Consider the following 13,128-nt stretch of genomic DNA (forward strand, 5'->3'; position numbering starts at 1 on the left):
TAGAGAAAGTGTTATCGTTTATCTTTTTGGTAAATCTATGATGAAAATGATAGATAGAAAATTAAATGGAAAACAATCTACGCGCGATAACATTGGTTTATTATTATTTAGTCTGCGTAAAGCGATGCCAAAGTATTTTCATTAGTCATTAATTATTATATTATTTATTTCGATATATTATTATTATAACCATAGGTAATGATAATATAAAAAGGTAGGTAGGTATATTATATAGAAAATGAGCGCTTTGGGCATGGTACCAACTTTTTAGTAATACCATGGGTAATACATAATATACGTCGAAATGTGGCTAATTAGCCTCTTTTCTACTTTTTACTTTAGTTGTCTTACAATTTTGACGACTATTATGTTCTGTGTCTTACTAGTATTTATCATTTTCTATGTTTTCTTGAATAATATTTAAAAACAACACCCTGTATACATCAAATTTATGTGCTCTACGTGCCTATATTACGTGGCCATATATTTATTATAATGGCTACCAAAAACAATAAAGCTTTGATGTTTAAGAAAGTGTCGCTAATAGTTCCTCATAAGATGACATCACCGTGACATCGATACATTATTTGACCAAGCCGTTATTGATTGAAAGTAGAATAGAATCGTAGAGGAAAACAAGAGAATTCTAATAGGAAACATGAGTAGAAACTTCAAATTAGTAAAATTGGGAATTAATCCTGCCCATCATACCCATTCCCTTTAGACAGTTCTGGAAATAGAATCTTAAAAGAAAACAGGATAATTTATACTAATGAAGGATTAATCCTGGACGAAAAAAAGAACCCTCATGTATTCATGTGGGTTAAATGAGGGATCATGAAAGCTTTCTGTTATTGTAAGAATTGTCATGATCTTCAGCCCCCCTAGTCAAGTGGCTTTCTGTTAGCGTAGCGTTCAATAGATAACGTATTTCTACAGCTTACGTCAATCTCATACATTCGTAGTCTATTCTATTGAACGCTACGCTAACAGAAAGCCACTTGACTAGGGGGGCAGTACTTCCGAAGATTAGATACCTACAACCAACCTACAACTGAAAGCTAAGGTAGAAAGTCTACTATCATAAACAACAGAAATTAGAATACTTACATATAAATTATAGTAGGTATATGTAAGTATTCTAAGCTACAGAATTTTAATTCGTTTTATTAATAGTGGTTAAATATCATCTGTGTAATCAGTAGATCATCTCATAAAAATTCGGTAATTTCCTTGTTAAAAATCAGCACAGACTATGAGGAAATTAGTCAAAATAAGGTCAAAATCAACAGCAATAAAATATCATTGTCATCAACTCAATAAATAGCGTCATACTTATTAATTAACTCAAGTCTCACAATGATTCATAGTTTAATTGCTGCCTATAGTGGAATCCGATGATGAAAATAAATTAAACTCTCCTAAATTTTATCCAATTTATTTAGTATAATAATTGTTAAAGTTATCTAGTTATATAAGGAGGAGTTATATAAGACTATAATATTCTCCCTTTTAAATACATATTAGTAATTTGTTAACATTTTGTTAATTATTTTTTTCTGCGTATAACGTTTTTATGTCAATTATGACAGCTGTCAGTGCCACGTGAAAAATATGATTTTGACATTTCCATTTCGTAAACATTTATTTTGACATTCCACCTTGTTTGGTTCAAGAATCAAGTGCTCGCACTTTGAACTTTGAACGTAAAAAATTATCAAATAATAAATATTTTATTTCGATAGTTACAGTGAAAGTAGTTCGTCTGAAAATGTTGTCGCAGTTCTCTAAATCTAGTCATGCATCGATTAAAACGATGTCTCGTAAGTACAACTTTTATTTTAATTATTATTGATTAATCTAGTTAATTATGCAAATATTTTAATAATTAAATAGGTATTGATTGTACTATACTAATGTTTTGTTTTTGTTTTTTATAAAGCCAAAGGTGACACAAAGCAAACAGAAATACTGGCTGGATGTTTGCACTTTTTTTTCTTACTAATAATCTTTTGTCAATTTTTATGCTATGCAACTCCTTAGAAGTTAAATTATATTGTGCAAGCTACTAAAGAAAAGAAATTATTGAACTTAAAAATACTCAGATCTAGGAATTAATATTGTCAATACCCAATAACTTTTTAACTTGACACTGGCACAGTAGTAAATCTTATTGTTTTCTACATAAGTTGCAATCATTAAAAAATACAATTATTTAATTGAATATTTACTATTTACAGGCATGCTTACAAGACTGTATTCATCAGATATACCTCAATTTGAAACATTAGCTGTGTCCATGCCGAAGAAACATGTTTTTCATGTTGAAATGAACAGGCCTAAACAATTAAATACATTTAGTGTAAATATGTGGAGGTTTGTATGTTTTTCTTTATCTTACAAAGAATAGAAATTGGTGATGGTACATTTATAAATAGACCGCTAACACTCCTCGGTACAGTGGTTGACGCGTGAGCGTAACACCGAGGGGTCCTGGGTTCGATTCCCGGTGGAGACGAAGAAAAAATAATGTCTTGGTCTGGTAGGACACAGAAGGCTGATCACCTACTTGTCCCTAAAGAAAATCGATCAGTGAATCAGATGTATGCATCGGCCCCTTACCCCACTATGGGACATGGGACTTCACTTTTTTTTCACACATTTATAAATATGTTATTTATAACGGATGAGTGGATTTTTATGGTTTTCAGTTTGTTGAATTTGATTTCACAAAGAATAGGATAGTAACTGTTTTGTAATGTAATATTTGAAAAATATCCGAGTGGAATGGAATAATCTAATATATTCTTATTCATTATTCTACACTAATATTATAAGGAGGTAAACTTTGTTTGTTTGTTTGTAATGAATAGGCTCATAAACTACTGGACCGATTTTAAAAATTCTTTCACCATTCGAAAGCTACATTATCCACGAGTAACATAGGCTAGGTTTTATCCCGGAAATCCCACGGGAACGGGAACTATGCGGGGTTTTCTTTGAAAACGCGGGCGAAGCCGCAGGCGGAAAGCTAGTTTGTTTATATAATGCAGTTTTTTTTCTATCATTATTGCCATGTAAATATATAATATAATTAAGGAATATGTTTCATTCTTATAGCGAAATGAGAGATTGCTTCATGTCCCTAAATGACAATCCAGAATGCAGAGCTGTGGTTCTCTCTGGGAGGGGAAAGCATTTTACTGGTGGTGAGAAATCTTAATCTTAATACTATTATAAAGGCGAAAGTTTGTAAGGATGTATGGATGTATGGATGTATGGATGTTTGTTACTCTTTCACGTAAAAACTACTGAACCGATTACAATGAAATTTAGCACACATATAGAGGGTAACTTGGATTAACACATAGGATAGGTTTTATCCCGGAAATCCCACGGGAACGGGAACTATGCGGGTTTTCCTTTGAAAACGCGGGTGAAGCCGCGGGCGGAAATCTAGTACTTATATTATATAATAAACTAGCTGTTATTTACAGCTTCACTCTTGGTCAAACCTATGGTTTAATATAAAGTATTTGTATTTCTATAGCTGTATCGTTATGGAAATAAAATAAAAATAGTAAATTTTCTCAACCAAAAAATGTGCATAATTTTTAGAATGTTTTTAGTTATTTCTTTCTAGCTTTGTAAGTTGTATAAACACAAAATACATTTTCCAATTGTTAAAAAAAAATTGGTTGTCTGTAAAGTTGGTTTACTGACGATAGTTGAACGTAACAACGGCCTATTGTGCTTCTTTGTCGCTCGTTCCGCGCTCTCGCTTGCACTTCAAGCCTTACATGGAACGCCTCAGAGCGAGGTAACGCCGCATGAGTCATGTTTTTTCGTGCGCGCAGCCGGCTATCGAATTATAAGACGTTGTCACGTCAAAAAAAAACTTAGTAATTCCAATAAAAGGGAAATTAACATTGTTATTATACTTTATCAAAATGACACATTATAAAAAGTTTGTAACAGTTGGTAACTTATCTAAATTAATATCAGCTTATAGATAAATAATATATTTTCAAGGATAATAAATAATAAGCCAATTTTCGACTTTAAAAGAAAAAAAACCTGATTTTTTATCATTTTTTTTAATAGCACCCTATATATTTCGGAGAAAATGCTGCCTATATTATTCTATAAAAAATATAAAGCTAAATATTTTTTATAATTTTTTTATTTTCGTGTTTCAGGCATAGATTTCAACAGCCTTATTCAAGAAGGGAACAAAATATCTGAAATCGAAGATGTAGGACGAAGAGCTAGAATGTTCGAAAAGATGATAGTTAGGTTTCAGGTAAATGCCTAATGCACTAAAATAAAAGAACACGCTGTATAATTAATAATTAAAATTAATAATAAAATGTTCCTTTTGTGTCAAAATTTAGGTTGTTTTAAAAATATTTTCGATTGATAAAATTGAATTATGTTTGCTATATTCGTCAGTTTAACTGACAGATAACGTAAGCAGTACAAATCATGAAACTGTCCTACTGGTCCTCATTACAACATTTTGGTATTCAAATCATACTTGCATATTTTCGGAAGTAAAATCTATATTTAAAAAATCTCGTGTACTGTTGCCTAACTTTATCATGTAAAATGCAAATTATATTTTATCCACTTTTCATATGAATGCTATGATAAATCTAATATATATTATAAAGGCGAAAGTTTGTATGGATGTATGGATCTATGGATGTTTGTTACTCTTTCACGAAAATACTACTGAACCGATTACAATGAAATTTAGCACACATATAGAGGGTAACTTGGATTAATACATAGGATAGTTTTTATCCCGGAAATCCCACGGGAACGGGAACTATGCGGGTTTTCCTTTGCAAACGCGGCGAAGCCGCGGGCGGAAATCTAGTTTAAATATAAAATGATAATTTCAGAACGGTATTACCGCTTTGGAAGACTGCGTGAAACCGGTTTTGGTGATTTCACACAACGCGTGCGTTGGCGCTGGCGTCGATCTTATAACGGCTGCTGATATGAGGTAGAATTATACATAATGTAACATAAAATTATTAATAAGCATATGTAATTAATATCAAAGGTCCCAACGAAATTCACCTTTCAAACAAAAGCAAAACTAAATCAAAATCGGTCTATCCGTACGAGAGCTACGATGCCGCACACAGGCACGTCAAACCATAAAAACAACTCATAGTCGGGAGCTAAAAAGTAAGAACTTTGACTATCTACTTGTATTATGAAAAAAAATACACCGTTTAATGTTTTAAGGGCTGATTTTTCAATCCTTGGTTAAAACTTATTCATCGAATAACGTATTAAACTACCATTTCAAAAACGTGAATACGTTTTTGAAATGGTAGTTTAATACGTTATAACGTAACGTAATTAGAAATAAACGTTTTATACGTAATTAGAATTAATTGTCCGTATTTGACAGTTTACAGGTGACATTTTAAAATGTTCGTGTAATACTTTATTGGACGGATAAATTTTAACCAAGGATTGAAAAATTTGCCCTTAATAAAACAAAATATGCTACATTTGCTTCTTGAACACAATTTGTGATAAGAAAACGAATATATTTTAATTCTTAGTATGATAGCACTAGCTGTGCCGCGCGGTTTCACCCGCGTGGCTCCGCTTCTGTTGGTCTTAGCGTGATGATATGTAGCCTATAGCCTTCCTCGATAAATGGGCTATCTAACATCGAAATAATTTTTCAAATCGGACCAGTAGTTCCCGAGATAAGCGCGTTCAAACAAACAAACAATCAAACAACCTCTTCAGCTTTATAATATTAGTATAGATTAAAAATTTTGAAAAATTCGTATTTTTATTTAACGCTTTCTTTATAGATATTATTATTTACAGGTATTGCACACAAGATGCTTGGTTCCAAGTGAAAGAAGTAGATTTAGGATTAGCCGCTGACGTAGGAACTCTACAGAGATTGCCTAAGGTAAGGTTTTATAAACAGACAGACAGACAAAATATTATTTTTATATTTGATTTAGTGTTATGGTTAAATTATATTGTATAGATTTTTATAGACAGATTATCTATTATGTTGCTTTAGATGCCCATTTATCTTCTAAGATCGTCGTCGTCAACTATATTTATAATTAAATCGGTTTATTATAATCACTACATAGTATAAAACAAAGTCGCTTTCTCTGTCCCTATGTCCCTATTTCCCTATGTCCCTATGTCCCTTTGTACGCTTAAATCTTTGAAACTACGCAACGGATTTTGATGCGGTTTTTTTTAATAGATAGAGTGATTCAAGAGGAAGGTTTATATGTATAATAACATCCATTAAATAGTGGAGAAGTACTGTTATTTTTGAGATTTCTAATGTGATGTCGTAAAAAATTACATTTTTTCCGCTTACATTGCAAACGCAGGCTGAACCCTACGAGTTTTATCAAAATAATGTACTAAGTATTATACACATTGAAAAGGTCTACAGAAAAGTCCGCGATGGTATATGTCTATCTCTTATGGATAACCCACAATAACTTTTTTTTGTCATTTACTTTTTACGACAAATAATGGCTAATTTTCGAAGCGATTTTAACCAATACAGCATTAATCCTTAACCAATTAAATACCTTGAATACATTGTCCATTTAATATAGATCTATATGGCCCTTTACACCGTATGATTTAAGTGAATATTTTCGAAGATATTACAGATTTAAAAATTGCGGGACGTAGCGTTTGCGGCGGTGCCGCCCGGCTATTTTATACCGTTCACAGTTTTTTCTGTAGTGTATTTAGTATCAGCATTGCACCCGTGCGATGCCGGGGCGGGTCGCTAGATTACTATATGTACTTAATATGTATTATAAATGCGAAAGTAACTCTGTCTGTCTGTCTGTCTGTTACTCAATCACGGCTTAACTACTGAACCAATTTGCATGAAATTTGGTATAGAGATATTTTGATACCCAAGAAAGAACATAGGCTACTTTTTACCCCGGGAAAAAGGATAGGTTTTATCCCGGAAATCCCACGGGAGCGGGAACTATGCGGGTTTTTCGTTGACTGCGCGGGCGAAGCCGCGGGCGGAAAGCTAGTATAATATACATACTCTTGTTCCAATACACACCAATACAGCTTTTAGTCACATCTAATTCTATATAACTAGTACGTAAAATTTGAAATTTGAATTGTATTGATTTGATTTGAATTCCAGGTAATAGGCAATACATCAATAGCAAGGGAACTATGCTTCACAGCTAGAAAATTACAAGCTAAAGAAGCGCTAGAAATTGGTCTAGTCAGTAAGATATTCCCGGATCAAGATACGTAAGTTTAAAATTTATTTAAAAAGTATTACAATTTTTACAAATATTGTAAGTAAAGTTTTATGAAATACACAAAAGTAGAATAAATCCCGCCTCATGAAATATTTTTTTGTGTGAAAACTTGTTTTTGTAAGAGTATTATTTCGTGATCCTTTAATGTAAACTAAAACTCGTATTCAATGTTGTTCAGTATTAGAATATTACATAGAATATTTTCGTATGCACACAGAACAAGGAAAGAATGCTCTACACCTGTTTACACTAAAAGAATTTGAAAGACGATTGTAGTTAAAATGAGCATTCGCTCGTTTGATGTAAATGCACCCTTAGACAGATCTTCATTATAATCATTTTCAATATTAAATCTGATTTTGTGTTTTTTATGAGATCGGTAATAATGTCTATTTTTTAAACTTACAGCGCAATAAAAGAAGTATTAGAAATCGCGGAAACAATAGCTAAGAAAAGTCCCATAGCTGTTCAAAACACAAAAATATGCATGGTGTATTCACAGAGCAGGCCTACTAAGGATGGATTGGATCATATTGTAAGTTTTTTATATATTTTTGAAGTGAAACTTGTTGGGAGTAAAATTTCAAGGTGGCGTCACGTCATGGAGTAAGGCGACGATTGTAGTTACTATGAATCTTACTGAAGTTTCACTTCTGACACGTGTGCTCGGCACACACGTTCTGTTTTTAATAGGGATATAAAAATCGAATCATTTATACATAGACATAAACTACGATAACATGGCGCGCCCCTCCAAATTACTGTTTCAATGTGTGTAGTGAAATACAAATATTTAAATATTATATTACTATTATTTATAATAATATAATAATTAAATTATTAATTTTTATTATTATATTATTTATTATGAATTTCACAAATACTTTCAAACGTTTTGAATTTTGGAGGGGCGCGCCATGTTATCGTAGTTTATCTCTACATATATATAAATAGAAAATAGCAAAGGTTATGTATATGGCATTTTAGTGATTTGATAATAGGAATGAAATAAACAAAATACTATATTGGTAGAAATATCAAATAAGGTAACACATTTTTAGCAAGCAAAATGTTGTTGCTGTTTCACATCGTGATAAAAATTTTACTGACTCAAAGTGAGGGAAATACATAAATGTACCCATTATTTACAATTTTTCCCAACAAAGGCCTTATTTTTATAGTCATACTAGCTTTTCGCCCGCTTTTTCAAAGGAAAACCCGCATAGTTCCCGTTCCCGTGGGATTCCCGGGATAAAACCTATCCTATGTGTTAATCCAAGTTACCCTCTATATGTATGCTAAATTTCATTATAATCGGTTCAGTAGTTTATGCGTGAAAACCATATATACATACATACATACCTTTCCTCTTTATAATATTAGTATAGATACAGGTGGAATATTTCCATGGGTCTTGCAGGAAAAGTACTGAAAATACTGGATTAAAAGTAAATTTTTCTGAAAACATATCTTCCTTTATATTCCATTTCTTTATGTGCAGTTATATTTCTTAATAAAAATAATCATAATTAACATTAATTGGTGTCTCCAGTATTTCAAGTACATTCCTACAAGGCCCATTTAATTTATGGAGTTTCTTGCCGGTTCTTCTCCGTAGATACTGCTTTCCGAATCGGTGGTAAATGTTAAATATGTAATGACGTTTCAATGTGCTTCTATAAGAAGTCTAATTGAATAAATAAATGTTTGAGTTTGAGTTTGAAACTTTCCACTCTGTATATTGTACTAGCTGCTCCGCGCGGTTTCACCCCCGTGGCTCCACTCCTGTTGGTCTTAGCGTGATGATATATAGCCTATAACCTTCCTCGATAAATGGGCTATCTAACACCGAAAGAATTTTTCAAATTGGACCAGTAGTTCCTGTGATTAGCGCGTTCAAACAAACAAACTCTTCAGCTTAATAATATTAGTATAGATTAAATATAATACATATAATTTTATAATATATTTGTTTATTTATTACAGAAATTAGTGAACCAATTGGCTTTGCAAAGTGAAGATTTACGTAAGGCAGCTTTAGCTCAAGCAACGAAGACTGAAACTGAATTTGAAAATCTGTAAATAAATAAAACAAATAAAAAAAGACTTGTGGCACTCGGGGACTGCCGCGGTAAAGCTATTGCTTAGCATGCCTTCAAGCCACACCTCCGAGCCCGTCGGAGTGGGGAGCGTGAGGTTTTTTTCGTTACGGAATTTCTCGATTCGGTCCCCGCACTCAAGGACCGCGATAGAAGCTATGCAATAGCTTAAAAATACGTGTGGCACTCGAGGACTGCCGCGGTAAAGCTATTGCATAGCATCGCATCGCTGTGCCGGTTGGAGTGGGGGTGTTAGATTTTTTCGTTACGGAATTTTTACATTCGGTCGCCGCGCTCAAAGTCTGAGATAAAAGCTATGCAATAGCTTAAAAATAATATTTAACTAAGTGGTCATACAAAAACGATACCTTTAGATAGAGTTTAGAAGTTTTCTTAAAAAATATACATATATATTATTTTCCGTACTTTATTCATTGTCGTGTTTATATAAAATCCTTTCAGAGAGGCTTTCCGATTCACACAATATAATAAAATATTTTTTTTTTTTTATTAACTCTGCATCTAAAGAATAATTATTATTTAGAATATACAGTTATTTAGTCGAAAAATTACCTTTCTGGAGTTGTTTATAGTTATGCGTCCCTTTTGGCTTTTTGTGTGACCACTTAAAAAATATTAATTATAGTAAAATCGGAAAAAAATTTTGTCGTAAAGTATTTTTGTATGTAGTATTTACACATGTTATGTGTGTTTGTAAGTCTTTACCATTGAAATGCCTGAGCTTAAAAGTATAAAAACTTGTTTTTTAGATATGTGTTATATAATAAGCTTATACAGTTGTGAATTTTTTATACCTTTTATACTTATAGGGTATTTTTAAACTTAAAGATATTGGCTAACATTAAAAATTGTTCAATTTGCAAAAAAAATACATTTTAATACAGCGCCATCTATTTTAAATATGTCGAGATTTTTTTAAAAGAGAAAATATACCCTACAGAGATTTAATAATTACAGGTAAATTAGCTTGGAGAAATTTTTGCATATGTAGTGGTGTGTATATTACTCAGATCTTAGAGCGCGTTTCCACTATATCGTTCTGGCCTATACAAAAATGTTTCGATATCCTAACATTACTATTTAATTTTATACTTATTCCTAGCAACACTTTTGTTTTCAATAAAAACAAGTTTTTATTTGAAAGAAAATGGTTTTGACTTTATAAAAAAAAATATATCATTCAATTTTACGTCCTTGAGCAAACGACAAGGCGACTACCGTGAAACAATAAAATATCGTGTCCATAATAATTTGTTTCATAATTAATATTTGACCATAATAATTACGAAACAAAACAAATAAATAAATCGTCACTTGATAGTGGAAAGTGGAAACACGCACAAAACCAGAATAAACCAGTTTACGCTGTCCGCAGGTGCCACGTGCAGTCGTTTGGTAGCGTTAGAACATAAAGCACATTTCATTCAAAAATTATAATTATTATGTACGTAGTTTAATTGATAAATTTTGTATTTGTTGATTGTTGTTATTATTTGTTATTATTGTTATAATATTTGTTGAAGTGAATTACATGTCCCGCAGCCGGAGGCCCCAAATGAAAACTCAGATGTACTTAAAAACTACATTTAATAGCTAAAATGAGACTTTTACACCCATGTCTGCACGATGCAGACCGGAGTTAAAGAATGAATTTATACAGTTTAATAATTATAAAGACGTAAGCTTGGATGCTAACTAAGGGAAATCGCATCCACATTCTATTCCCGTGCGAACGGCGTATTTAGCAGTTTTGTATGAAGGCAGGGCCATAACTAGTGTTTAATTTGTGTGTAAGTGTTGTAACTTTATATTGTTAATTCAATATGGCTCCAGTGTTAAAACATGGTCGAGGCAAGCCTTTGACTTCTCAAACTAAAGAATTAAACTTTAAATGTCGTTTCTTTTTCAGGTTAGTAAATTTTTCATTTTAGTAACATTGTTAATGTAAAAGTTATATGTATGTTAAATGTGCAAATATTAAAATAAAGTCTCATCTTTTTCAGAGGAGAAACACATATAGTTTAATTTAAAATCCCTTATATATACAGGGTTACTTGTAAAACACCGGCAACCTCGCAGGACAAGATAGCTAACATCATAAGTAACAACATTTGTTCTACGACTTTTGATAATTTGTTAGATTTTATTTTCATACAAAAATAAATATTCATTTAATTTTCCGTCTGAATATTATAAACTCTACGCCTCCCAAAAATTACGTAAACAAAAAGCGAACGAGAGGGGGAAGGGGGCGTCGCGTCGTCCATCCGATAATTAATAGAACATAGACTTACAAATGTAAGGAGAGTACAATAAAAGTTTAAAAAATCATTTAAAAATAATTTATTGCGTTATGCCAAAAGTCGTAGAACAAATGTTGTTACTTATGATGTTAGCTATCTTGTCCTGCGAGGTTGCTGGTGTTTTACAAGTAACCCTGTATAAAATAAAAACTAAAAATAAAATGTTGTTTTATTTTATTTGCTGACCATACACTACTACAAACGCAAAAATTTCTCCAAGCTAATTTACCTGTATTTTTTTATCAAATTAACATTATAGTGCCGCACTGTTTACATTATGTATTAAAGTTAGTCATAAGCCTTAACTTGTTATATTTTATATTAAGTATATTGTCATCTTTACAATGTTTCGGGAACCAAATAAAACACAATTTAGTGTAACAAGTTTTTTTATTCATTATTCCTGTTTTTGTATTTTTGAAGAGATTACAAAGCATAGCAAATACAGTCAATGATAAACTTTAATTTTGTTAAATTAGTAGGTATGTATTACATTTTAATTTTAATGCCGCTTTTTAGTTACTATAATAAGTAAAACCATCTACATACTACAAAGTAAATAAAATCTTTCAAATACGCAAAATCACATCATTATCGGTCCATCAGTTTTTGATGTTGTTTGATATAAAACTTTCAGCTTCAAAGCCGTAACTTGAAATTGAAATTTTTTAATTACTTATTTAATGTAATATTAGATTAGTATTTTGTTGTAAGAGAGATGTAAGTATACAAATGTGTTATTTAATAAAGGAAAATTTGTTCTATTGTATTTTATATCAATAAATATTTAATAAATACGGTGTTTTAGTATTTCTTTTTAGCATTGACTAATGGCATATTTATATAAGAAACAGATAACACAACTATTAATAAATAGAGAACTTAAATTTTTAAGTTAATTATCTATAACCAAGGTGTTAATTGAATAAGTAATCCTCGCCAAATTATTCTTAATGAAACAGCTTTACGAGAAAAATAATTATTACTGAACGCTGCTCGGGAACGCTGAAATTCCTAGCACAAAAAATTTTACAAAAATTACGAATTCAAATTTCGAATTTCGAGCGATCAATTGCAATGACGTCATACTGAAACTACGTCACTGACTAACAAAGAAAATCAGGTAACCTACATTATGGAGGCTTGCATTACATGACCTGCCCGAATATAGAACATCTATTTTTAGAAGCTTGGGGGCCCGTTGCATACCCGCCCGTGAATCGTGCAACTGACCTGCAATTGGGGCACACTGCAATGATTTGACCTATTTATTTTTCAATGGTGCGCTGTATGAACGGAATGGAGGGGCCCATTGCGAACCTGCGTTTCATTCAGTAACCGTCGAAGCCTCCAAAGCGATCTGACCTACATAGCGCATCGCTCCCTACCGGT

At 31.9% G+C, this 13,128-nt stretch overlaps 1 protein-coding gene across 1 annotated transcript; it reads left to right on the forward strand.

Annotated features, from left to right (window-relative positions):
- Positions 1 to 1,683: 1,683 nt before the first annotated feature.
- On the forward strand, positions 1,684 to 9,405 carry LOC149896762 (delta(3,5)-Delta(2,4)-dienoyl-CoA isomerase, mitochondrial). The gene is made up of 9 exons (XM_090117335.1): positions 1,684 to 1,823; positions 2,241 to 2,376; positions 3,121 to 3,209; positions 4,200 to 4,303; positions 4,908 to 5,011; positions 5,863 to 5,950; positions 7,190 to 7,302; positions 7,722 to 7,848; positions 9,300 to 9,405. Exons 1-9 carry the CDS (start codon positions 1,772 to 1,774, stop codon positions 9,393 to 9,395), a joined length of 909 nt encoding a protein of 302 aa, XP_089973461.1. The 5' UTR covers positions 1,684 to 1,771; the 3' UTR covers positions 9,396 to 9,405.
- Positions 9,406 to 13,128: the final 3,723 nt, after the last annotated feature.

This window comes from Colias eurytheme, chromosome 27 (assembly GCF_061535395.1).
Source record: "Colias eurytheme isolate Ceu_HAF_F1 chromosome 27, ilColEury1 Martin Lab GWU primary, whole genome shotgun sequence".
NCBI lineage: Eukaryota > Metazoa > Arthropoda > Insecta > Lepidoptera > Pieridae > Colias > Colias eurytheme.